This window comes from Suncus etruscus, chromosome 16 (genome assembly GCF_024139225.1).
Source record: "Suncus etruscus isolate mSunEtr1 chromosome 16, mSunEtr1.pri.cur, whole genome shotgun sequence".
NCBI classification, from domain to species: domain Eukaryota; kingdom Metazoa; phylum Chordata; class Mammalia; order Eulipotyphla; family Soricidae; genus Suncus; species Suncus etruscus.
This window is the reverse complement of record NC_064863.1, coordinates 16,584,417-16,612,248: the sequence shown is the minus strand read 5'-3', so window position 1 is coordinate 16,612,248 and position 27,832 is coordinate 16,584,417. Positions and strand designations below refer to the sequence as shown.

General features: G+C 35.4%; 2 protein-coding genes across 8 annotated transcripts in view; one reads left to right on the top strand and one right to left on the bottom strand.

The window, feature by feature from the left end:
* The window catches only part of PACRGL (parkin coregulated like), a 491,459-nt gene that overhangs the window by 309,330 nt on the left and 154,297 nt on the right, over window positions 1–27,832 (bottom strand). The gene's annotated exons all lie outside the window — the stretch shown is intronic.
* Window positions 1–27,832, top strand: part of KCNIP4 (potassium voltage-gated channel interacting protein 4) — a 1,191,871-nt gene that overhangs the window by 1,025,546 nt on the left and 138,493 nt on the right. The window contains exon 2 of one of the 7 annotated variants that reach the window (XM_049790047.1): window positions 17,557–17,658. The exons of 5 other annotated variants lie outside the window; for them this stretch is intronic. In XM_049790047.1, coding sequence (XP_049646004.1) covers window positions 17,557–17,658 — 102 coding nt within the window. Of the gene's footprint in view, window positions 1–17,556; window positions 17,663–27,832 lie in introns of all 7 variants that reach the window. One more of the 7 variants, XM_049790048.1, reaches the window with a different exon arrangement.

Genomic DNA, 27,832 nt, shown 5'->3' with positions numbered 1-27,832 from the left:
TCTTGAGCACTCTTTTAGTTTGACCCCCCAAAACAATCTTGTGTGAGTTTGAAATGCTTATTATACTTATTTTCAGAAGAAAAGCTTAAGTTTAATTAAGAAATGCCTCTAATATCACAGGTAAAAATCAGTACTATTCTTCATAACATGAATATTACTTCAATACAATTGTTTTGTGAATATTGGCAGAGATGAGGTTTAATAAAAACAAACCCTCATTCTTTGCTGCTAAACATGTAACTGGGTATAGTGTCTAAGCAATCCTTTTGGATAATTCTCTAAGAAAAGTAGGTATGGGGCTTCCATTTCATCCAGATTTATCAGTTATCTTAGTATATATTTCTCAAACACAAAAATCTTAATGTGAGGCAATAAATGTAAGCTTATTTTCACTGCAGCTTTTTCTTGGTGCAGTAACCAGATATGGAAACAAATCAAATGTACAACAACAGATATATGCACAAAGTGCAGCCTCTAAAGAAAAAAAGGCATGCAGTTCATAGCCACTTAGATGGAATTAGATGATATCATACAAAGTTAAATAAGGCAAAAGCAGAAGGACAAATACAAGATTGTTTCACTCAATCTGTGGTATATAGAGACACACGTTGATATAGAAATATCAATTGATAATAACACTTGCATACTAGAACACAGACATCAAAGTGCTAGGTTGGGTGGCATGGGGAGGGGAAAATATAGGAATTTGCACATGAACATAACTGTCAGCTAAAAAAGAATGAGCACAAGGCTACAAGGTCTGAGATATTGATTGGTTCACTGAACTAGAGTGGACACAGGGATGAATGGAAAGGTCATGGCCACTTCAGTGTCATGGCTGGTTAAAATCTTTTATAGGATTACCAAGTAAGTGAACATTCTTATAACTCCATCACCTAAACTATAATAAAAATATACTACTAATAATAATTTTTTTTAGTTAAAACTGAAACCCATATACAAACATTTTAATCATGGTGCTAAAATAAAAATATTATTAAAAATAATAAAAAGTGACAAAAAGGAAAAAATAATAATTTTAATAGAAATAAATGTTTTGAGAGGTTACTAGATTGTCAACTTATCCTTAGGTAATTTCTTGCATATACCCCTGATTCCTAATGAAATGAGATAAGATTGACAAAGCATAGATATTCCAGTGACTAATATAGCATGATGTATATAAGATTTTGCACAATCAGATATATATACAAATACCTAGGGATCACATTAAAATGAAAATTATGATTCATTAATTCTGAGATGGGCCAAAGATTCTGCATTTTTAACAAGTACCTATATAGTCTTAGTAACATATTTTCAGTAATAAGGGATAAAGGGAAAGAAATGCATAAGTTGAGAAGACCTGGAATAGAATCTGAGTTTGATAGCAAAGAATTGAGCTAAAAATTTTCTACAGTTCTTCGTTTTACCAATTATCAAAATTAGTCTGTGATAGAAATTATGCTTATCTCATTACAAGTATATGGTGATCAGAAGGAATAGTATGTTGGCAAATTAAATTTCTGCTTGCCCATCAAAGCCTTTGTGGCTTTCATCATTAATACATGGGAAGCTCAAACTTGTTCAGTTCAATACCTGCTGAAGACTGTCAGTGACAGATCTACCTTGGCTATAAAATGTTTACCAGAAAAATTATCCTGCACATTATCTTTGAACATGCGATCATGAGGTCAGACTGAATTCAATGGCTTTTGCTATCCAGACAATCAGATTGGATCAATACATTTTTGTATGCAAAAAATCTTTGTTCACAAGCATTCTTTGAAATGTTAGCCTGAGAACACAATATTGCTTTTTCTCTGACAAAAAATCTTATCATACATTATATATATATCTCCTTATATCATCAGGTTATGATTTCATGGTGCTATGTTCTCAGGTTAAAAATGTTCGTTGATAATACTGAGTCATAATCTTCTCCATTGTACCCAAAATTCCTCTAACCAGCAGCTTAGTTAAAAAGGTCTCTAAGGAAATATTGACATTACATGTTTTCAGGGTTTTGTTTCTAAACCCCTGTGTCTCCAAATGACAGATAAATTTACCAGGAGTTTACACAGAAGGGAATTGAGAGATAGATAGCATAAATGGTAAGGCACTTGGCTTGCATACAAACTACATTGGTTTGATCACCACTACTGTACTGGGTTCCTCGAGCACAGTCTAATGTCACTTCTAAATATAGACTCTAAACTGCAGAGAAATAGATGATGGAGTGATAGTATAGTGGGTAGGGAATTTGCCTTACACAGGACCAACTCTGGATCAGTTCCCTGAACTCCGTATGGTCCTCCAAGCCTGCCAGGAGTAATTTCTGAGCACAGTGCCAGGAGTAACCACTGAGAAATACTGGTTGTGGTGCAAATACATACATACATACATACATACATACATACATACATACATACATACATACATACATATAGGTAATCCCTGAGAAATCCCAAATTGGCCCAATCTTCCAGCCATTCCTGCCCCCTAGCAAAAAAATGTTGCAATCATAATTGATTTTAGAGAACTTTTTTAGAGATTTTTTATAAGATAGAACTTTTGGAAATCAACATCCATTTAACAAATGTTATCTTGTGTTAGATTCTGTGATACAGAGATGAATGTATTATAAAATAGTATATGTGTGGTCTGTGGTCTTAGTGTTAAGTCAAACCAGGTTCACACACCCACTTTGTCATATTTTAAACTTATGATCTTTTAATAAGCAGAAACATTTCTCACTTCAAATTATTCTTCTTTAACTGTCCATATGAAAGTTTTATATGGTAGCATTCATTATGTGTCTTCTACATTGTTTTCCTTTACATATTTTAAAACTAAGGTAGGTCTTGATTTCTTAATCAGTCCTATATTCTATGTCATTGAAATCTGAAAAGCTAGAACTAGAGAATCCAATTGATTCAGCACAGTTTGAGTAGTTTTGAATCAGAAAAAGCTCAGTCTATGGAGCGAAGCAATTTTTTTTCTAAATTAATTCACTTTGATCTCACATAAGTTCACCTTCTCATCAGTAACACCCTAAGATGCCTGGCAAGTGTAAGGATCACAAGGCACTTAATGAGCCTGAAGCTGTAGAACTGAACTGAATTGTGTGATGCTAGGATTTTTAGGATTGACATTTTATCCTGCTGTGTCTAGAATGAAGCGTGGCTAGTGTGAATTATAGATGGATTGATGATGTTTTACTTGAAATACATGTTCTTGGTGACCTCAAGTAATTTCATGTCTTGACTGCGTGTTTCTGTATTGCCAGAGTTTCTATTACAAGTAAATAATTATCGTCCATTCAATATGGCCAGATAGGGACTCAAGAAACTCTTGACAAAATCAGCCAAGATTTGAACAGTAGAATATTTTCAAATTTTCACATAATATGAGACTCTTTATTTTTTTATTTTTGGGTCACCCCTGGCAGTGCTCAGGAATTACTTCTGGCTCCACACTCAGAAATTGCTTCTGGCAGGCTCAGGGGACCATATGGAACTCCAGGATTCGAACCAATGACCTTCTGCATGAAAGGCAAATGCCTTACCTCCATGCTATCTCTTCGGCCCCCATATGAGACTCTTTATATGGTAGTATTTTAAATTTGCATGCAGTCTCTGTCTTCATTTTGTGGATATTCAAAAGATAAATATTGGGGCCGGGAAGGTGGCGCTAGAGGTAAGGTGTCTGCCTTGCAAGCGCTAGCCTAGGATGGACCGCGGTTCGATCCCCTGGTGTCCCATATGGTTCCCCCAAGCCAGGGGCGATTTCTGAGCGCATAGCCAGGAGTAACCACTGAGCGTCAAACCGGTGTGGCCCAAAAACCAAAAAAAAAAAAAAAAAAAAAGATAAATATTTTTGTAGGGTCAAGGTACTAATAAAATGGCATAGGACAGTGCCTCATAATTGGCATGAAATTCATTTGCTTCAGTGGTTGTTATAAATGATAACATTGGTGTTTTCTGGCTCAAAATAATAAATAAAATGATTGGAAAGCAGACCATACTGTCTGTTCTCAAGAACAATATTTCATATTGTATGTCAGTCTAAATTATTAGCTACTAAAAATTAAATTAGCAAGAGAAGTCACTGTTATCCATCTAGGGACATTGATTTGTTATCCTTAATGCTATTAATAGAGAATTCAAAATTAAACCATTAAGAGTTGTTCTACCCATACTGTTCAACTGAATATCAATTGCTTATTCTCCATATTAACACAATACGAAGACAACTTTTGTATCATGACATTTAACTGGGGTTATTGATCATTTCAGTGCTTTTCATGAACCAGAAATACAAATTTTCATTATTGTGTAACTATAAACACATAATTTTTGTATCAAGAGGCACACTGGATTTTGAATAATTAGCTTCTTAGATTATAGAAGTGATCTAAATAGTTGGGATTATTAGATTCTTTGAATATCAAATAGGAATTATACCCAGCTTATCTATTGTTGAAAGGATGAGTAAGAATAAATGTAAAATTCCATGATCAGTATGTTTGGCAAAAGGTATATTTCCCATCATAAAGCAATTATGTAAAATAATTGGCATCATATCAAGATGCTAAGCTTAAAATAGTTTAATAAACATTACTATTTATAACTAACATTTATTCAGCACAGTATTTGTTGAGAAGAGGCTGATCTAAAAGCTTTCAGTATCAGAAGTGGGATTCTGTAAGGTTCCCTAACAGTACTGCAACAAGTTGGCTGCTTAAAACAACAGAAATACTCACAGTCTTAGAGGCTTGAAACTTAAAAGCATAAGTACTGATAACTTAGTTCCTCCTGTGGCCTTTCTCCTTGGTTTAAGATGCTTTCTATGCGACATGTCTTCCTGGACTCTTTCCCTCTTTATTGCCAAAGCCTTTAAGACTTTGGGGTTCTTTTAAAGGTATCAATAAGACATGATTGGCTTCACCCTAATAAACCTGTTAAAAGTTCGTTGTCTTCTTAAAGACTCTGTATCTAATTGTAACTTATTCTACTTCACTTGATTTAGATTGGTCTTCAGATTAAACTGGGAATGTGAATTTAATTCAACCTGCAAGGTAAAGTGATCAATGGGTAGGATAAACAGGAAGACTATTATATGGTCAGGGGAGAGTTCAATTCTAAGTAGTATAAATAATGATGAAGATATTGGGGAAAGGAATACCTTTATACTATTGAGAGAATAAAAATTGGCACCACCTTTATAAAAATGGTATTTTATTTTCTTAGATAATTAAAATAGGAATTCCATATAATTCATTAATTCCAAAAACATTAAGAGGGATTATCCTATTTATATTTTCATAGCAGCTTTATTCAATGTGGCCAGAGCAGAATCAACTTAAATGCTCATGAGGTTATTTGTGTGTATATTGGGGGGGGGGGGAGGAAAGGCACACCTTGTTGTTGTGTATGTAAATATTTTAGGGGATTATTATGTTACTGACCCTACCCTGATCGGTGTTTGTGCCCTACCTTAGGGTGTGACCTGGCATTCTGCCCCCATCCTAGGGTGGTACCTGATTCTGGTTCCACCATTCGGTGGTATCTGATCCCACCATTGGGTGGTACCTGATTCTGGGGGATAAAAACAAGGGTCTGTGGAAGGCAAGAGGCTTTTTGCTGGAACTGATGCTGAGTCTTTGGACTTCAGTCTTGTCCGCCGAATAAAGCTAATATTTCCACAAGCCTGACTGTCTGCGAGCTGTTTACCGGCTATTTCACCTCAGAATCGTCGGATGGACAGGGTGGCAGATGTATGCTCCGAGCTGGAGGGGAAAGACCTCCTCCTCCATCCCTCCATCAGTCAACCTCTTCAGGGGCTGACTTGCAACATCTTGTGTGCCTTGTTGCTCATGGATTAGTTTTCATAGTACCTGGGGAATCAATCAAATGGGGTTCTGGGATTCAAACATTCATTGGCTACTTGCAAGACAAGTGCCTTCTTCTCTGTTCTATTGCTGTGTCCCCTCATGTGAATATTGTTTAATAAAGAAACTGTGGTCTTCAAAACATCTGAAAATAGCCAGTGTTGGTGGGTGTTATTAAAGAGTAACCCTCATACACCACTGGTTGGAATGTCATCTAATTCAAGCTCTATTAGAAATCAAACTGGATATTTCTCCAAAAAAATAAAAATGAAACTTTCGGGGCCAGAGCAGTGGTGCAAGTGGTAGGATGTCTGCCTTGCATGCGCTAACCTAGGACTGACCATGGTTCGATCTCCTGGCATCCCATATTGTCCCTCAAACCAGGATAGATTTCTAAGTGCATAGTCAAGAGTAACCCCTGAGAGTCACCGGGTGTGGCCCCAAAACCATAAATAAATAATAAATAGAATTTTCTATGATCCAGCAATACCGCATCTTGGTATATATATCCCAAACACAAAAACATTAATATGAAAGGATAAATGCCAAACTATAATCATTGGTGCACTTAGTACAACAGACAATATATAAGGACAACCCAATTGCCCAACTACAGATTGAACTTACTAAGAAATTAAAGTGTATTATATTTTATATAGTTTTATAAATACAGTCCTGTGATATACAGCAGCATGGAGAAAGCTAGACAATTTCATGCTGAAAGAACTCAGTCATAATTAAAGGGACATCTACAGAACATCTTTATATTTGAGATTTAAGACACACAGCAAGGCAGCAAGAAAGATCCAATGGCAAAAATAACGGGGAAATGACTCACACAACTGAGTTGATGAGTGCCAGGTGAGAGGGAATTTGAAATAAATGGGGATGTGTGTACTAGTATTGAATATAGTGTTGGAGTTATATCTATGAGAAACTATTAAAATTAAAAAAGAAATAAAATAAAAAGAAGTTGTAACCAAGACAACCAATGGTCTAAACAACACTGAGATGCCCAATTCCTTAGTATGGTGTGATCATGTATGTTTAATTTTTTCAATCATTCTGGTGACCTAATGAGAGGCCATCACCAAATGATTGGTATTTGCTAAATTATAAACATTTGAGCTTTGTTGCACATCTTGTGTGATTCATCCCAACCCTAGCTAGCAGAGAGTCTGTCTACCTTATCATAGCCTCAAAACTTATTGTTAGTTTCTAAACAAAGTATTTAATAGAATAAATACATTGTTGAAATGGAGATTGTATCCAATAATCCTGAGAAAACAGGAAGGTAATGCTTCATGTTGGAAGTTTTAACAAATGATATGTTATTTCTCCTCGCATTTGAAGAACTTTGCAGAAACAATTACTTCATTCATCTCCTAAATTCTTTAGATTAGTAAGTGTCACGTATTATTACCCCCATTTTTCAGATGAAAGAATTGGATCTCCCGATGCAGCAATCTCTTCAGCTCCTTTATTATTTTTTAATACCACCAGGAATTTGATGGATGTTCTACAGAAAATTGAATTAGAGTCAGTATCTATTGAAAAGTTATGCAGGTCACCAAGTTTTTAATGCTCTGTTCAAGATAGGACGATGTGAGAAAACTAATTGAGAGTCAGGAAAGAAAATAAAAGCCATAAAGTGAGGTAACTTGCATATAACTAAAGATTACATAATTCTATATACTCAATGAGTGCAAGAGTCTGATTATTTATCAGAGCCATCATTTTATAGAGTATATATTTCTTAAAGCACTCAGGATATAAAAAGCTGCTGTTGTTGGAAGATTGTGTTCTAGACAATGTTTAGTTCCATCTTTCCTTAGTGCAACATCAAATTCAAGTTCACATTAAAGAACACTCTTGTGTTATTGATTAATAATTTGTTTATGCTTGCTCTCCCATTAAACTATAAGTTTTATGATAGCAGGCTCTTGGTTAAAATTTTGCCAGTGCCTAATATGAGACCAAAGAATACTTCACAAATAAAATTAAAAAGAGATAGCAATACTGCTTTTCTCAAAAACCCTTTGCTTCCTGCCTATTTTACTCCAAGAAAAAGACTCAAGAACTCTAATGCATTTCACGTTTTGAAAAGATAAATAGAAAAAAGCAAAAGGAATAAATATTTTATATTTTAGCCATATTTTAGGGAGTAGGTAGTCTAGGTTATACAAAAATACTCTTGGATAAAAATAAACTAATAATTCTTTTTTTTTTGTTTTGTTTTTTGTTTTTGGGCCACACCCGGCGTTGCTCAGGAGTTACTCCTGGCTGTCTGCTCAGAAATAGCTCCTGGCAGGAACGGGGGACCATATGGGACACCGGGATTCGAACCAACCACCTTTGGTCCTGGATCGGCTGCTTGCAAGGCAAACGCCGCTGTGCTATCTCTCCGGGCCCATAAACTAATAATTCTAAATCTTATTAAAACTCAACTTATAAATCATGTTTACATTTTCTTATCATCACAAGAATTTCACTAAACTACAAACAGTTTTCTGGTTGTACATACACTATTAAGTTAACACCCCTAAATATTTGAAATTTTAGTGCTTGGTTATTGAAATGGTAAACTATATTGATATTGATATTAAGAATATATTATGTGTGTTATTGTGAAGAAAATAAATGATGTGATATTTATGTTTAATTCCTGGTTTTAATCAATATTTTATTTGTGCTCAAGGAATGCTCTTGATGGGTCCCAACATGCTATATAGGGTGCAAGGAATCAAATCCACATTAGCAGAGTGCAAGGCAGGCATCTACCCTCTGTACTATCACTCAACCCCTCATAGTTATAATCAACATTTTAATGAAGCAATACAAAAGATAGATATTTGGGCATTGATTTAATTGTCACTGTACCAAAAGAAAACTTTCTGCTGTTATTGTTGAAGCATCATTTCTTCTTTGAATGAAGATCCTTGGGCATAGTTTCCCAGCATCAACTAGGCAGAAAAGGAGAGCGTTTGTCAGTATTTGTATTTCTAACCTCACTTGAACCTCATTCCTACCCCAAGGACAAAGCCTGGTGTTATTGTATTATTTATTGTAAAGGCAAGATCAAGGGCTCAGTGAATGAAAGGCTCATAACAAAGAAGTGACAATACTTTGATTCACAGCCATTCTTTTGATTCCAATGCTCTGAATCTTTCTACCTTTTAAATTACCTTTAGGTATTTCCTTTTTAATGTTGATGAAAACATATAACTTGAAGCCTACCCCCTTATTTTTTAAGTGCATAACTTATATTGTTAAGTAGAAGCACTGTCATGTCCAGCCTAACTCTAAAACTTAGCTCACCAGACATAACTAAAACTTTATCAGTTGAATAATAACTTTCTGTTTTCTCATTATCCCTGGCAACCACCATTTTACTTTCTGCTTTTATGAATAGAATGTTTTGAGACCACATACAGTGAAATTATAAATTTCATTTTTCCTACTGTGACTGGCTTATTCCAATTTAGTCTAAAACCCAAAATAGTAACACATGTTCTCCTATTTATTTAATTTTCTTCTCTTTCTTGAGCCAAAAATATTCCACTCTATACCAATACTACCTTGCTGCTCCCTATTTTCTCTTTCATCCTAGCAGCAAATTTTCAACTACCCTTTAAAAATTAGTACTTAAAGTAGATTGAAGTGAAGTGGTGATGTGGTAAAATTTTGCACATTACTTCATGAGTACAAACCAGAGTAGTAGATCATAAGGATGAACTACATACTTGTCATATGAGCCAGAATAATTTTAAACATGAACAAGGGGTTCTTACTAGTGATCCTATGTAAAAATGCCATAAACAGTCATTGTTCTGGGCAATCTATAGATATAGTTACCCTAGTCAGAGGGAACTGTAAATTGTTTCTGAAGTTGCACACCAAACATACTGCTGTCTAAGGCATTGTAGTATTGTGCTTAGAAAAGCAAAGGGAAAATTGAGTGTTTATTATGAATCTACTTAGGAGCCCAAAGCAAACTGAGACCTATGCTGGAGTTTTCTGCTGGAGTTCTCTGGGTAGTTCTGCCAAGAGTGCAAGGCTTCGATGTGGACAATCACAATTACTTGGGCTTGGAAAGCAGCAAGACACAGTTTCTGGTCTGGAAAGCATTGTAGCCTTTGACCATCACATTGATTACTAACAGTTGCCTAGCAATAAAATACAATGATTATCCTGGACACAGCTGACTCTATCAACTTTTTATGAGGTGCATAATCTTAAAAATAAGAGAGATCCAAGAGGAATCTGCATTGAGAGACTTGGAAAAAGATAGAGCCTGAGTCGGAGATAAAAGAAGGCAAAAACAGAGAGAGACAGTAGGAAATGACAAAGATGAAGAAAGAGGGATAGAAACGGTTCTGTAGAAACAGAGAAGGGGGAAGAGGCAGAGGGCAGCAATAGAAAGAGAGAAATAAAGGAGACTAGCAGACAACAGCATTCATTTTATGAGAAACAGGCTTTCTCTCTCGTAGCATTCTGAGTAGAGTCAAATTCGCTCTACTTCCATTTTGATGTGCTTGATTGCTCCATGCAAACCCCAGCATTCCTGGCCTTCTGCCTTAGCTGATTGATAAAGAAAGAAGCTGTTTAACAGAAGATGAAACAAAGAAGGGCCCTGGAGAATTTGTAAAGTTAACATATTACATGTAAATATTTCCCCTTTATTCTCAACCTTTCCTCACTATCCTCCTTGATGGTAAAAGGTTACAAATAGGATGTCACAAAATCCAATAACAATTATTTTGTTTTGGCAACAACATTTTCCTGAAAACTGTCACCAGAGTATTAAGTCCAAGTTATATGAAGCTCTAGTTTTAGGAATAAATCTGAAAGATTCACTCCAGTGTTTGTGTATGTTTCCAACTTCATTTGGAAAAACAGGTATGCAGACAGATAAATTCAGATTGCAATTAGTGGGAAATATTCCTGCAAGTCACTGCTCTTCATTTCATCAGGGATGCAAAAGAGAGACTGAGGGATTGACAGTGCCACTAAAAACCTTGGTGATTTTTGTCCCTCTACTGATTCATAGGCAGACATCCAGTCTGTGAAAACATTATTAGCCATTGCCCTCAACCAGACATGCACAGACTAGGGGTTTAGGAAGTCAGACGCTGCCCCATTATTCACTCAAATGCACAATATAGAAGTGGAACAGGTCTGTGAATGATAGAAGAATCTATGTTCTCAGGCAAAGCCAAGAAAAATACTCGTTTTTACTATCAGCTACACTGAAAAGAAGCAGAAAGATAAGCATAATCCTCATTATGGTGAAATTACCACTTCTATTACCATTACCATGACTCGTTAAATTCATAATTCATGGTCTGTCATTCACCACTGACACCTGACATTTACAAGAAATGACATTTCTTACATAACAGCAAAGGCAGCCAGTGAAAAATTAAGTACTTTGTACATACGACTACTAAAATGCAAGGTCACAGGCAGGGAGCAACCCAACTGATGGCCTGATTTGTTTTCTAAAATCTTGGGCTTTGTAAAAATGAAACCTTTTTTCCGATGGCAAAAAGAACTAGAATGCATTTTCCTTCAGTTGTAGCATAATAATAGCTTATTCATTTGCATACTTTATATTTCCATTTATTTATTTATTTATTTTGGCTTTTGGGGCTATACCTGGTGATGTTCAGGGGTAACTCCTGACTGCACTCAAGAATTATTCTTGAGTGGTAGAATGATGGTACAATAAGTAGGGTACTTGCTTTGCATGTAGTCAATCCAGTTTGAACCCCAGCATCACATATGTACCCTTAATCTCCACTAAGATTGACTCTAGAGCACAGAGCTAGGAGCAAAATTTCAGCACTGTAAAGTATAGCCTGCCTTCCTCCACCCCAAAACCCACAGACACACACAAAATTCTCCTGGCAGTGCTCAGAGGATTATTATGGGATTCTGGGGTTGGCCACGTGCAAGGCGATGAGCAAGTATCCTATGACTATATTATCATCTGTTCCTTCTGATAATATTTTATTACATGGATTCATTATTTGTAGTATACTCATGCTCTGGTTTTGCTTTGAGAGGTCATAAAAAGGAGAGGAAATCCCCTTACTTTTTATTTCTTATATAGTAATGCATTTGTGTTCATTGTACTATGTGCCTAATATATATAATTAGTTCAAGTAGTTGCTTATAAACAGGAATAGGCTAAAGGTTTTCTTGTGCTTGCAAGATGGCCCAAAAGGCTAAAAGTTCATGATTTGCACCAATCAGATTATTTTCCAAACATCACTGGCAACAACCCATCACCTGAACTTACTCGAGGTAAGACAAGAATGCCCTCATCCTCCCTAACTGAGAGCATCAGGGGTGTGATCCAAAAACAAAATTTAAAAAATGCTCATCTCATTTAGGTATATTTTTTCTTCCACTATCACTCAATCAAGTCTTCCCTGGTATATTTAAAATTATAATTGCCTGCTCTATTTAAAATTACAATTTTTCGCACATCACCTCCCACCCAGCTCTTTCAATCTTGCTTTCTGTCTGACCAACTTTATACTTTGATGCTTGATTTTTACTACATTTGTCTTATTTGACAGTAATGTGACTTCAATTATAAGTAGAAATTATTTGTCTGGTACATTCTTTTCCACACCTGAGACAGTTTCCAGCATATTGCAGCTACTCCACAAGTCTCTTTTAAACAGATGAATTAGCTAACAAACAAAAATATTCCCCCATAGAATTTGAAATGTGGTGGGGAAGGAAACAGAGAAATCTATCACATTATATGACAGGTGTTACTATCAATGCAGAAGGCTAGACAGGAACGTATGTGGTTTTTTTTTCCAAAAGACCACTGTATGTTCACGGCTCTGCCACAAATATGATTTGCAATTTGTGTCATATGTGCATCATAATAAACGTATTTTATTAAATACTACATATTTGAATTGAATGTGGAGATTTATCTATCAAATAAAGTTTAGTATTTATGGGGTGTAAAGCCCTCTCACGAAAGCACTTTGCTACTGAACTTCTTACCTTTCTCATCAATTTTCTCTCTGTGCTGTTGGCTGGCCAGTTCAGTCAATATCACCCTTGGCAGCCTGTCTTCACACATGGCTGTTCCCTAGATTTGGGGAAGAAAATTGCTTAGTATGCTGTAAGGTAGCAAGCAGTGTGGATTGCAAATGCATACAAGCATTTCATACATTTTAAGACTGTCCTTTAAGATAAATAATCTATTTAAGGTTTCAGTAGATTTTAGATGGATACTTTTGATGAATCAGGCACCATGAAAGGGATTAGATATACAGTAATGAATAAGGAGGGTTTGGTACTGGGTTTTACATATGACTATGTCTCTCATCATGTATCTGTCTTCTACTTAAATCATCTGTTCTTTAATCCTCAAGTCTTTTACTCCTGACTTCTTTGGGCTATTTAAATAGTTTCAAATGCCAAGGTTAGTTCCCAGTCTTCCTTTGTACTGTATCTTTTTGGCATCTTTACTTGTTTTCTAAGCATTTGCAGATTATAATGCTTTTCTCATGTATGAGAAATTACTTAGAAATAATATGGCTCTACTTTGTGTGAAAAGCTTATAACAGTGAAAGTTTATCCTTTATGGGATACTTGGTAAGAAAGTTGACTTATTTTGATCATATTATAGCCATGTTTTTCCTTAAGTTCATTTTTTTTTCTGTTTCTTGGGCTACTCCCAGCAACACTCAGAAATCACTCTTAATGGAGCACAGGGAATTTTATGAGGAACCAATGATCATACATGGGTAACCACAAAAAAGGCAAACAAAAGTCTTTGATTTAAGGAATACATTCTACATTAATTTAATTTAAATACATTTTCTTCCATCTGTGTTATTCTAGAACTGACTTCTATTGACATTTTTTATCCCTATTATAGGAAACATTTTTCTGTTTCACCAGTAAATATTGATAGTCTGCTATAATATTATAATACATTATGTAATTATTATTATTATTGTATTTAAATATGGTGGTTTCTTTTATGTAGTGGGTAAAATTATGGAAGATATTTAATAGCTAATAGTGTATTTTTGTCATGCTAACTATCCATTATTTGATAAAGGAGTCACATTTTGCTTTTGGAATTAACTACAGAATATAGACTCTATTCTATAAAGTGATTCTTAATCTTATTAGTAGTGCATGAAGAGAAAGATATTAAAGTTATTAAGGAGCTTATCTTGCACACAGCCAGTTTTGATTTAATCCCAGTTGTACATAAGGTCCCCCAAACACTGTAATGGATGATCACTGCTTAGACTTGTGTAAGTTTTGAGCACCAGTGGCTATGGCCCATAACTTTCCCAGCCAAAATAGTCTTCCTTAGTATTCCAGTGAATATCAAGGTGCTTAGTGTAGCAGTTTCTCCTCCTTTCTTTTTCCTTCATTCTTCCTTTCCTTTCTTCCTCCTTTCCTTCTTCCTCCATTCCTCATTTCTTTCCTTTCTTTCTTCCTTTGTTTCTTCCTTCTTATTTTCCTATTACTGCCTAATTTTAATTTTTCCAGCCAATTTTCTGTCTTTAAAAGCTTTTTCTGCTAAGTATATGGTCCTATGCAGGCAATTTATAGTCAACAATCAATTGTAATATCCAAGTTCATATAGGACTGTGAGCTAAATCCAAGGTGGATTTAGTGGATTTTTTTGTTTCCATATTTGTTTTGCCTTTCATTTTTTATCCATCTTGCTTGAAAATAAAAAGAATCAAATAACTGTTAGGAGAAGCAAGGAGAAAGGGATAAAGAAAGAGAAAGATTAAATGATATCTGCATTCTCCTTTCACAAGTTGGACAAGTTGTATATCTCCTTCAGAGAAAACATACTAAAAGCATGCTAGCAACTATGTGTAGTTTATATATAAATATATTATCAAAGGGGAAAATCTTTAAACTGTGTTTGGACAACCAAGATACTTTACTTTAAATTCCTAAATTGAAGGTAGTTAAGGGGATGGGGATAGGACAATATGCCTAGAAGTTCTTAGGAAACAGGTATCACCCTCTTCCATACCAAGCCTGAGGATTCAATATGCTGTCAGATAATGCTTAATTTTTGCAAATACCAGAACCAAAGGGAAGGGGAGAAAAATTGTGAAATCATCAAACAGCTAATGGGATAACAATACGGTATGTAGGGCACTTGCCTTGCATATGGCCAGCACAGATTGAGTTCCCATGCAACACATAACATTCCCTGAGTCCTACCAGAAGTGACCTCTGAGTGCTGAGTCAAGAGTATCCCCTGAGTATCATCGGATGAGGTTTAGCCCCCATCACTTCACCAAATATGAAAAGAAAAGAACAAGAAACAAGCAAATATTACTTCTGCCATCCACCAGTTTTGGAGAGTTGTGGGCTACCTTAGAGTTAGGCTAATTAGATATTTAGTTAAGGATCTGAATAAGAGGTAAATTTAAAAATCTCCATCTCCAGATGGTTTTCAGACACTTTTCTCTCTCATTCCTTGTCAGTGTCTCACACCGCAATAGAACATGATACTCAAAAAATAAAGGATATGCTGAAAAATAAGGAAGAAGATAGAATACATTATGAGAGACATTTCTTCCATCAGGAAAATTTCAAGTCATAATCATAGATGCTTATTGGAGGCAAGTAGGTTTGGATTGATTTTATGTGTGTATGCTTGTATGTGTGTATGTTTTGTAATGAAGCCACACATGACTATGCTCAGGGTTTACTCCTGACTCTGTGTTCAAGAGTCACAACTAGCAGTGCTGAGGGAACTATATGTGGTGCCAGGAATCAAAAGTAGGTCTGTAAGTGCAAGGCAAACAAAGTCCTTACTTGCTGCATTTTTTTCTCGACCCCCTGGAGTTATGCTTTAAAATCTGCATGGACATATAGAAATGAATCATTTGTAAAAAAGCATGAAGCTCTGTAAATAATGCCAAAGCAGTTGGAAATGTTAGGAAGAGCAAAGAGAAGCAGAAAATCCAGCTTAGAGAATTAAGGCAAAATCTTCATGACTTGGAGAAGTTTGTGAAGAAAACAGAATTTAGCGGGCTATGTTCCATTGGAAATTTGGAGTCTATATAAATTAAAGTTAGTTTACAAACTTTGAAGAGTACTTAGATACTTCCTTAGATATTAAACAATACAAGTTTTATCTTCTCCTGAATGTGCATTTATTGATCTCCTCTTTCCAATACCCAACAACATCAACCAGCACTGTGATATCAAGTGTACAAGACATTTCACACAAAATAAATATCAAAGGCAGGTAAATGGCATGTCTTATACAGTCCAACAAAGGAAAGAAGGTAGTATAACCACTGGTGGATGGTTTAAACAATAATGAGCTTGGTCAAAGCTGCCAGAAAATATCATGCAGATATTGATATAATCAATCTGATAAGATATTGATATGATCACTGCAGATCATATCATGGGAAGCCTCCTTAAGGGAGTCTAAAGCACATCATGAAAACTTAAAGAGTTCTTAAGCAGTAATATGTTCTAATCTGGTTGATATATTATTCTACTGGTCTATGGGCATCCTTCACACTAGAAATTCATCAGGTTGCTTAGCTAACAGACAATGACATCTGAGTGGCAGAACCCCAAAGGAAAATAAATCCATAGTCTGAGGACAGGACTGTTTAGAATTACAAGGAAGCAATTGTAGAGTACAAAACACATAGCTGATACATTTGTCAGGTTTATGCTATAAAGATGATCTGACCTTGATTTAAATTGCTTTTCTTGATGTTGTCTCATATTCAATAACCTCCAAACTGATTAGCATCAACATTTAAATGCAGGGTCATAAGCATGTGGGGTGGGTAAATTCGTAAGGAGTAGAATGCCATGGGTTCGCGACAATCTGACAGTCTTTTCTTTGAGGGATTACTGGCTTGCCCACTTAATCATACTCTTAAATTTTTCTTGAGTCTCTTCACTCATCTAAATTTGCCAGCACTGCTCTGTCTCTTCCTGGGTTAACATTTCGCAAACACACCTAGTTTCTTCATGAGTTATTCTACTTGAGAATTTTCCCCTTCCCCATTATTGTCCCATGTGAAAAATGAAAAAAAAAAAAAAAACCTGTGTAGAATTGTCATGCCTCTGTGCATAACCCTTTATGCAAATGAAGGTACATATCAAGGATTTCCAATTTTCACTTTCAGGGAAGGCAAAGGTACTAACAGGTGATGTGTTGTGAATGATTTATGCATCACATCTAGCTCCATAATCAAAAAACCAAAAACCTCAAGGTTGTTTTGAATACTAAAAATTCCATTCAGTTGGCACTTTTCATATTTGTTTTTATTCCAATCTAATTCGCCCCTCCCAGAAAGCCACCCAATGTTATTTTTGCTCATCAAAAGATAGATTTGCATGATTCCTTTGTCACTTGGGTAATCAGTCTCCAATGCCACATCCGAAGGGAAAAAAAGTTTTAAAGAAAAATCAAAAGAAGAGAAAGCAAAAGGGGTGGGGGGATATATTAATTTTCTTTCTAGAACTCCAAGCCCTGCCAGTGATTGTGGAAGTGGATGGCTTTTACCCTGCCTGCTTGATTTTTTTGCAGCCTGAAGACCCCCCTCCCATCCTTCACCCCCAACTTCCCTGCTCACAGCATTAACAGAACCGTCGGTATCTTCTAGGTTTCCTGTATTCTCAGAACAGCACCAAGCGCAGCATTAAAGAGCGGCTCCTGAAGCTTTTACCCTGCTCGGCTGCCAAAACATCGTCTCCTGCTGTTCAAAGCAAGTTTCATTTGTTTGTTACCCCCACACACACACTGTATGCTTTGTTTTTTTTTTGTTTTGTTTTGTTTTGTTTTGTTTGTTTAGGTCTGCATGCAAGGCAGTTCTCTGTCTCCAAACAGAATCAATCTAGAACATTCTGCAATATCATTTCTGCTGTTGTACTCTTGTTGTTCTAAATGCCCAAGAAGATCTTGGATGGAATTAAGAGAATGCCCCACTTGATTGACAGACAGCACAGTGTTAGTCATAGACCTCTAGTTTTCTAAGTTTTGGATATTTGTTTAATCTGAAGAGTAAAGACTGGACTTCTATTCCCTGAACAGGCCTGTTGTGTGTCCTGTTTAAATAGCAGGTATTTATTGCAAGATGTATCACCTTGGCCATTTTCTGTCTCCAATGCATTCAGTATGAAATTTGGATATTGTCAAATTTCAGAAATATGACTAGACTAAAAAAAAAAGTCTCAGATGAAGTGAAAATATTTCAAGTAATGAGATTCTTTTCTTTTCTACCTACTCTCACTCTCAAGTTCTCTAGACATAGAGAATCAATGTATGTTTCAACCTAAATATAGGCATACATAGGTACATATACCTATGCATGTTTGTGAGCATTTACGGCACAAATAAATAATGCACAACTACACAGAACATTCAAAAAAGTGTCCAAGGTCACATGTATCAAGAGACTTTATTTTGGGCCATACCCAGTGACTCTCAGGATTACTCCTGGCTATGCGCTCAGAAATCGCTCCTGACTTGGGGTACTATATGGAACACTAGAGAATCAAACCATGGTCTGTCTTAGGCTAGCGCAAGGCAAATGCCCTACTGCTTGCACCACTGTTCCAGCCCTTCAAGAGGCTATTTAAAAAAAGGGGGAGGGGGGGGCTTACATGATTTTTGAGTGAGGTCAAATGGAAAACAAGTTGGTTTTACTCTGCAAACTGGAGTCAGAATTTATTCTTCTTCAGGAAGTCTCCTTTTATTGTTATTTTGCCAAAGGTTTTTCCACTGATTGGAAATTACGCTTATTTTAAATTGAAGGCAGATACTCCACTAACATCATAGGAGTATTCTCCTTTTCTTAAACTGAACTCATTGTGGGCTTGGTTTTGTCTACAAAATACCTTGACAAGAAATCATAGATTGATGTTTCATGAAAGGACCAAGTACTTTGGCCTTGCCAAGTTGAAACTTCATCCTTACCAATACACTGCTCATCTTCTCATACTCTAAACTTAAGCAGAGTATAGAAAATATTTAAGGAGGCATCCTTGATATATGTTCCAAAGATGCTGCAACTATTAAGTAATAAGGAGCTACAAATTGTTTTCATTACAAACTTTCTTTTATACCCAATTTTTTCAAGTAAAACTGTTAAATTCGAACAGTTTTAAAAAATGCTTCAGCAGGGAAGAAAACAGAGTACTTAGAAAATATTAAACTTCCTAGGTGGGGAAATATAACCTATATCTTTACTAGTTTTATATTCTTGTGTAAAATCTGATAGATTCTGGGGCCAGAGGATAACACAGTGTTAAGGCTTTGCCTTGAATGTGGAACCCGGAAAAGGCTTCGTTCAATTTCCGGCATCCCATAAAGCCTCCCCAGCCTGCCAGGGGTGATTTCTGAGTACAGGGCCAGGAGTAATCCCTGAGCACCACTGGGTGTAGCCCAACAACCAATTAATCAATTAATCAATCAATAAATAAAGTTTTCAATAAAGGACTAATAATTAGTAATTTTAAGAAGGCCTTAAAAATTTAATCATTCCCAAAACCCAAACGGAGAAGATACAAAAAAAATAGCACAAATAAGACAAAATATTTTGTGAAAATCTCAGAATGCCAAAATATATCTAAAACTGAGTATAGTTGATATATCATAATATATAAGAATTCATTTGTTTATGAGCTGGAGAAATAGTATCAGAGGTAGGTATTTGCCTTGCATATGATTGACTCAAATTCAATCCCTGGTATTCCATATAGTTTCTGAGACCTGCTAGAAGTGACCTCTGAACACAGAGTCAGGAGTAAGCCCTGACACTCCTGGATATGTCCCAAGCCCCTTTCTCTAAAATGCATTTTTTCAATTAGCACATAAGCATCTATGCAAATAAATAAAATAGTTTGCAAAAGTATTCTGATACTAAAGTTTATGTTCTATCTTGTAGCTAGAGAGAGTAGGACAAAATGATATATATAGTCACGACCAGACATGCAAAAATTAAAATTATAATTGAGACATATTTGTGGGATCTTCTCCCTTTCGTTACATACCATTTCTCTAACTTGATGTGTCAAGTGTAACCTGAAAGGCCATAATCTAGAGTAATGCCAACATCCCAATCCTACACAATATTAAATCTGCAGACACTTTTATTGCTGCCATTTGTCAGTGAATGCTATTAGAACCATTACTTTTTGCCTTCAAGTTAAAATAAAAATTGCCAATTTACGACATATTTACTGAATCCACAGTCATTTGTACAATGCACACAGGTAAAATGTAGCCTTTCTAATGGATCTCCTCTATATTCACTTAGTGAAAACACAATTATCAAGCCCTGTTAGCACTCTCCATCCACCAATAACTGATAAAGTCATAAGCCAAATAAATGTTCATGGAGGCCACAATGCAATTTTTTGAATCAGTGTGAGGAGGAACTCAATGTGTCCCTTGAGATGTAAAGGAAATAATAGAAGATCCTAAAAACAAACAGAATGACTCATTTCAGAAACTAATCACTTATTTTTTTAATGGGATTTTATAAAACTGGCTGACATGGACCCAGTGATGGTTGAAACTTGTGGGTTGTAGACTCCAAAAGACCAGCAGATACAAATTCTTTTCTTAACAAGTTTTTATCCTTCACCTCCTTCATTAGCTACAAAAAAATATTCAGTAGGTAAAAGTAGATCACTTGCAATGATTATGTTCATTTCATTATTATAATTACTATATTGCTATAGAAAGAATTTTACTAAGCCCAGATATGATCAAGGACTGAAAAGATGTTATTTTAACATGAGATAAGAGACAGTGGTTAGAGCCAGATACTATGTTTATGATGCAGGAGTGGTTTCCTGTGTCTGTTCACAATTCCATAAAAAAAAAAAAAAAAAAAAAACCTCAATATTTTCAAGAAAATAAAAGCTCTGACTTAGAAGGTCAAACAGTTTATTGTAAAATAGAAGAGCAAGTAAAAGGAACTTCCATATGGGGAGAACATTAATATAGGACTCATTTTCGTAAAAGTTAAAGCTTTGTGTCCTTTGAAAGGATCTTTGCATTTCTTTCTTTTTTTGACTACTACTTTATATGCCTTAGAATTAATACATGTGGGAATAAAACTTAAGCTTTTTATTCATAAGCGTACAGCCAACAACCAAGTGACACAACTCAGATTACTTTCCAAATTATGATTAGTTCCCACTCTGGAAACAAATTTGTGACTAATTTGAAGAATGTCACCCATTACAATCACAAAATTTTGTTCAATACAAACCCCAAAGAAAATACCTTATTAATTATTCAGAATGCAAGTAGGTATGCAATCTAATTTTTTACCAATTGACAAAAATACAGAGGATGCAAGGAAGTTACAGAAAAGTGTTTTAAGTGAAATTTGGGGTCTTTGCATTTCTTATTGATTGACAAGAATGTCACAGAGAATGCGAGGATCCAACTTCAGTAATTTCTCATTTATCAGGAAGAGCCCGGGAATTCACAGAAATTTTAAAAATATTGGATGGCAGCAATAAAAAAAATGATACTGCTCAGAACAGCTGGTAAGGGAAAACAGGCTTCCTCTCAGTCACATACATCACTATTCTCCTGAAAGAAAAACACATCAAATGTCTGAGTGCTGACAGCAAAGATCCTATAATATAATTCATTTGACTGGCCTAGGCCTCGGCTTGAAAGACCAGAACAAAAACTATGAAATACTCTACCAGATTCCACACAGCATCAAATAAAGGAAGCTGGAAGATGGTTTAAAAGTTCACCTTCTAATACTCACTTGAAACTCCATACTCCTCTTCCAGGAAGTTGAAAAGGAAGAGGTCTTCATTTCTCAGACATCCTTATTATGAACCCAAGAAAATAAAGAAAAGAAAAAATGCAGACAAGCCAAAACCTCTGCTTTATTATGTAGCATTTAACTGCATTTCACTGAATAATCAGACAAGTCTCAAGACAGTATCTGAGAGTGGGAGGGGCAACAAAGTGGAGGACACCATTATGTCCAAAAAAATAAAAATAACAGATACTGCTTAAAAAGCAAGGTGCAAGACCCAAGCAACAGTATAACAGGTAGGGCACCCAGGTTCAATCCTTGGCATCCCATATAGTCCCTTGAGCGAGCCTGTAGTGATAAATGCTCACAAAGGCAGGACTCATCTCTAAGAATTGCTGAGAGTGGCTCACAAAAACCAAAACTTGCAAACAAACAAAAAGGCACCACTACTTGGTCAACTATGGTCAGTTTTCAGAACCAGAAAGCATGAGCATTGGAAAGAAATATAGGAAGATGTGAATATACTCTTTCCATGTTGATCACCCAGTCATCATTAGGGCCAGCACTGTTTTACCTGGAAGCCAATTGTTGGATCATTGAAAGCATTTAGAAAATTCTGCTTTCTGTTCTGTATCTAATGTTGGCAAAACTGAATTTTTTGACGTGTACAGAGTGTTATCAGTTTTTAAATTTATGGACACAGATTTAGAAAGATCATCATTTACAAACAAAATATGTTACATCTGAAAATAAAAAGAAAATTTTCCACATTAGCCAAAATCAACTTTCCTTTTTACTTACAAGCTTATAGTTCCTGGTCCTACTTTGAGGGGAATCTGTAGTGTTTGTTTTTACCCAGGGCTGTAATCTGCCTCCAGCATTTCCAATTCCTCTTCTACTGAATTCAGAAGGTGAAGGATTGATTAGCTTTCTTTTTCTTTCTTTCTTTCTTTCTTTCTTTCTTTCTTTCTTTCTTTCTTTCTTTCTTTCTTTCTTTCTTTCTTTCTTTCTTTCTTTCTTTCTTTCTTCTTTCTTTCTTTCTTTCTTTTTCTTTCTCTCTCTCTCTTTCTTTCTTTCTTTCTTTTTTCTTCTTTCTTTCTTTTCTTTTTCTTCCTTTATTCATCTTTTATTTTTTGCTTGCTTTTCTCTTATTCATTCTTTTTCTTTCTTTTCTTCTCCATTTTCCCTTTAGCTCTCCATTCTTTCTTTTTATTTTTACTTGTTTTTCTTTTCTCTATCTTCTTATCTTTATCTCTCTTTTCTCTCTTGGGAAGCAAAATATTTCTTTTTTTAATTTTGAGAGATGTGAGGGGAGAGAAAGAAGGGAATTAATATCCATAAGAGAACAGGAATATCCCCAGAAGGGAAAGGACATTTAAATAGTCTTTTGAAAATTACGTACAATTTCTCCACATTGTCTTGGTCTGAAGCTCTCCAAATACATAAAAGTTAATTGGGGGCTTTGTCACAGGGAAAGCCTTGCACAGCTGATGGCCCTTTAATAGTCTTTTCATGACCTTTAGATTTTTCTGTAGTTTCCCCTTTTTGAGGGGCCCACCTTTCTCTTGGAATGGTTTTATAAGTCACTCATATTTATGACAGTAATTTAGAAAATGAAAAGTGATTAGAAAATATTCACACACTCATATACAAACACAAACACAGACACATAACCCTTACCACCACCACCACCTTCCTCAAAGCACCACACACATTTAATTTTATCACCATGTTGCTAATACTTCTCCTATATATTGCAGTAACTATCCATAATTATCTTTATCCTTCTACTAATGTATTTATTTTAATAAGATTACATATCCATAATCCTTTACATTTTATAAATCCATATATATTTTTTCTTTTCATTAATAATATCCTATTAAGCACCATGATTATAAACATGTTTGTAGCTGGGTTTCAGAAATAAAACACACACACACACACTTCTTCACCAGTGTAACCTTCTACCACCAATGCACCTCAATTCACTCCTCCCTCACCCCCTGCCTGTATTCAAGACAGGCATTCTATTTCTCTCACTCACTACCATTGTCTAAATTGTTGTTAGTGTAGTTATTTCTCTAACTGCACTCATTACATTTTGTAGTAAGCTTCAAATCATGAGCCAGTCCTTCCAGACCTCATGTATTGTTTTTGTGCATTATTACAATAATGTATTTTACTTTTCTTAAATCCCATAGATGAGACTATTCTGTGTCTATCTCTCTCCCTCTGACTTATTTCATTCATCATAATAGTATCAATTTCCACCCATATATTGGAAAATTTCATGACTTCATTTTTTATATATTTTCATATATCTTAAACCATTAAAACTCTTCATAAAAATAAAACATTCTATTGTATTTTACACTATATTATATTTTACCTCATTCCTTGACATAGATATTTTTACTCTTTCCCCAACAGTAATAATAATATAGTTACAATGAGCATGTCTATGCATATACTAATGTGCTCTTTATTCTCATTTTACCCCAGGTTTAAAAATTATTTGGATGAAAGCTAACATAAGTAAATAAAAGCTTATTTTATTTTATAAAATTACCAAAAAACAATTCAGTGATTTTTCACTTGTTTAAATATGTCCTATACAATATCTCTCAAGTTCTTGTTATGTGTTCTTAGTACTTTCAAAACTTGGACAATGCATGATGTATTTGATAGTCTTTTGTTGAGGGGCATATTTAGGTATTTGTTCCTGTTTTTCTTTTCAAACAAAAGCATTTAAGGTAACACATGTAACAAATAACAATTAAATGTAACTAATGTAACACAAAAATTACATACATGAGAACACATTCTTAAATTTATTTAAAAGTTGTTCTTCTGGGGCCTGCGAGGTGGTGGTAGAGGTAAGGTGTCTGCCTTGCAAGCGCTAGCCAAGGAAGGACTGTGGTTCAATCCCCCTGTATCCCATATGGTCCCCCCAAGCCAGGGGCAATTTCTGAGCGCTTAGCCAGGAATAACCCCTGAGCATCAAACGGATGTGGCTGAAAAAACAAACAAACAAACAAACAAAAAGTTGTTGTTCTTTTGAAGGCACAGAGTCAGAGCTACCCAATGGTCATCTTTGAATCTGTGTTAAGGGATCAGAGATATTCTATAATGAGGAGCCACCTGCAGTGCCAGGAATTAAATAATTGTTATGCTCACACCTCTGCAGACAAAGCAAGTGCATTAACCTCTATATCATTTGACCACTTAAAAATGTCCCTTTAACTAATCTTTTAAATTCTTTTTAAATTTTTGAAAATCTTTAAACAGAAACACAATTTGGGGGCAGAGTGATGACGCAAGTGGTAAGGCATTTGCCTTGCCCACGCTAGCCTAGGATGGATCACAATTCAATCCCTCGGAGTCCCATATGGTCTCCCAAGCCAGGAGCGATTTCTGAGGGCATAGTCAGGAGTAACCCCTGAACATAAACAGATGTGCCCCCCCAAAAAATAAACCAAATCACCCCCACAATTTATAAGCCCCAACTTTCTAAAATGTTAGACCACAAATAGGGATTTTGATAAGATAACTGTCAGACACTTACCTAATTTCAACCACCTTAGAAAAGAGTTAGGAGCAGCAATCACTGGGAGAAGGAGCTACCTGATCTTAAAGGAAAGTTCTGGCTACAAATTTAAATGGAAGTAAAAAATTATCTGTTGAGAAGTGGTGTACAATTTAGAATGTTTTCTAACCCTTCAATGCAAATGACAAATGGGATAGGACTGACCTGATGATTCTTGGAGCATGAGTTAGGTATTAGTTCATTCAAGTTTATGGTCCTCATGTCAAGTTGGATGTCTATCCCAAAGTGTAGATCAGAGGACTAGCAGATTTGGTAGTCTACTAATCTCATCCGTAAATTTCTTATGTTACTCACTGGTCACTGCATCTTCTTTACATTTTATATCCGTCCATCCATTACTTAATCTGTTGTTCATTGTCTCTCTGAACTATCATTTCTGTTTTGTTTTGCTCATACCCAACTGTACTCAGAATTAACTACAGGCTCTATACTCAGGGATCGCTTCTGGCAGGCTTAGGATACCCTATTGGGCACTGTATGTAGTACCCTTGGTTAGTCTCACTCTTCAAGATAAGCTCCCTAACCACTGTAATATCTCTCCATCTACCCCTCAACCTATCTTTTAAAATGAGCATTTTCAAACTCTCTTATTTTTGTGCTCATGATCATCCTATTTCTCAAGTTCCTAGAGATATTTTAAAAAGTGGAATCAAAGAGGATTTTAATGTCTTGGCAAGTACTTGAGTCTCTATTGTTACCTCTTACTAAAGAAAGTGACCCAACACCATTTATTTAATTTCTCTGCTCCTGTACTTTCCTTATTTAATCACTTATTCTACAAAGTTTCTTTCATGATACACCTTGTGTGGCAGGCAGGAATCTAAGGAAATAGATTTAGCAGCTCACTGCCTTCATAGAGTTTATAGGGAAGAAGTGATGATAAATATGCAAAATAAGTTCAGTAAGTAGTTTGGAAGAGGATGTGGGTGGAAAGCTTCTTTTATTGGGTCACTGACATTTGAAACCCTGAAACAGGAAGAAGCCAGAGACAAGAGTTTAAAGAGTTGAACAAAGAGGCAAAAGTAAGCATAATGGTTTTAAATGACAGAGAAGCATAACTGGTTAATAATGTTCAAAGAAGATATTTGTGATCACCAGAGAAATGGATTGCTTTCAGGATTCAGCAAGATATTTTATCCCAATAGTTTAGTACACAAAGCATAGAACATATGAATATATGACAGGCATTAACTCAATTGAGTCTGCCAACACCTTTTGAGACAGACAATTATAGTCCTTGTAATAGATGAGAAAGCACAGAAAAATAAAGCAACTTTCTTAGTTCACAGAGTAATATTCTGACTCCAAAGTTTGCTCTCCTTATCACATTATCAGTCTGAGTCTAAACTATACAAAACGCTTTTTAATGTATAATTATAATTCTTTGTAAAATAGGAATCATAAATCTTCCCAATGAAAAACAGCATGAAAAAGTATTAGATTTTTGTGCTTTCAGGAAAACAGACCTGACGTCCTCATAACAGGGTCAGCCACGATCTTTAAGATCATTATCACTCGCTTAGAACTACACAACTGAGAAGTTAAAACAAAACCTCTAACAAAATGCCCTCTAGTATAGATGTGTAGATATATGTATTTTTAACACCTCGAGTTTTGGAAGTGTTCCAACAATAGATTAAGTTTTCATGGAAAAACTCAAGGTGAGATTGAAGGACAGTTTTTGGCACAAAATAGGATGGTTGTTGGACTAGGTGCCCTTTCTAAGCAAATGGACACTGTATTTAACTATATTATAATATAATTATAACTATAATGATAGGCATTCATAAGAACTATAACTAAAAACATGGGAAAAATAGGAAGAACTGACTTCCTCAAAATCATATATATTTAAAGTCTGAATGAAAATAATTTGACTTCAAATCTATTTTCCAATTTCCCAACACTGTTGTGCTCTGATTTTGTACAGCCAATTTTATGCATAAAACACAAAGCATATTTAAATGAGACTATGGGAAAGAGTTTATTGAGGGTTCATTTAAAAATGTATAGGTAGACTTTCTGAAACCCAACAAGACTGTTGAAGTATACAATGTCAGCTACTGTGAATGTTGTCCCCTTTATTTGGTAATTACCTGAGAATAAAAAAGATATAAACATAACTGTATTTGTCATAAAGGGCTACCTTGGAGAGGTTTGGCTTTTAGGAAAGGAATGTAACCTGTATCGGTCTAATCTTTACCACAGTAGGAGGAAAAAGCAGAAAACATGACCTCTGCCATACTCTCCTCTCTAATTTTCTCCTCATGTTCCCATTAAAGTTTCTTAATGATGAGTATGTAGACTGACATAAGGTGCCCTGGATTTCAAGTGAAAATATTTTCTAAGTTTTGTACAACCTGAAAATCAGAAGTTGAGGGTCTATGAGACTGGGAACAAATTTTAGTCTTAATCATGCTCTTCTACTTCTTGAAAAATCTGTTCTAGGGCCATGGTATTTTGGAGATGGACAACTAGTTCACAAATGTGTGTTGACAGTAGGTAGATATATGATAAAATAATTTATTAATTTAT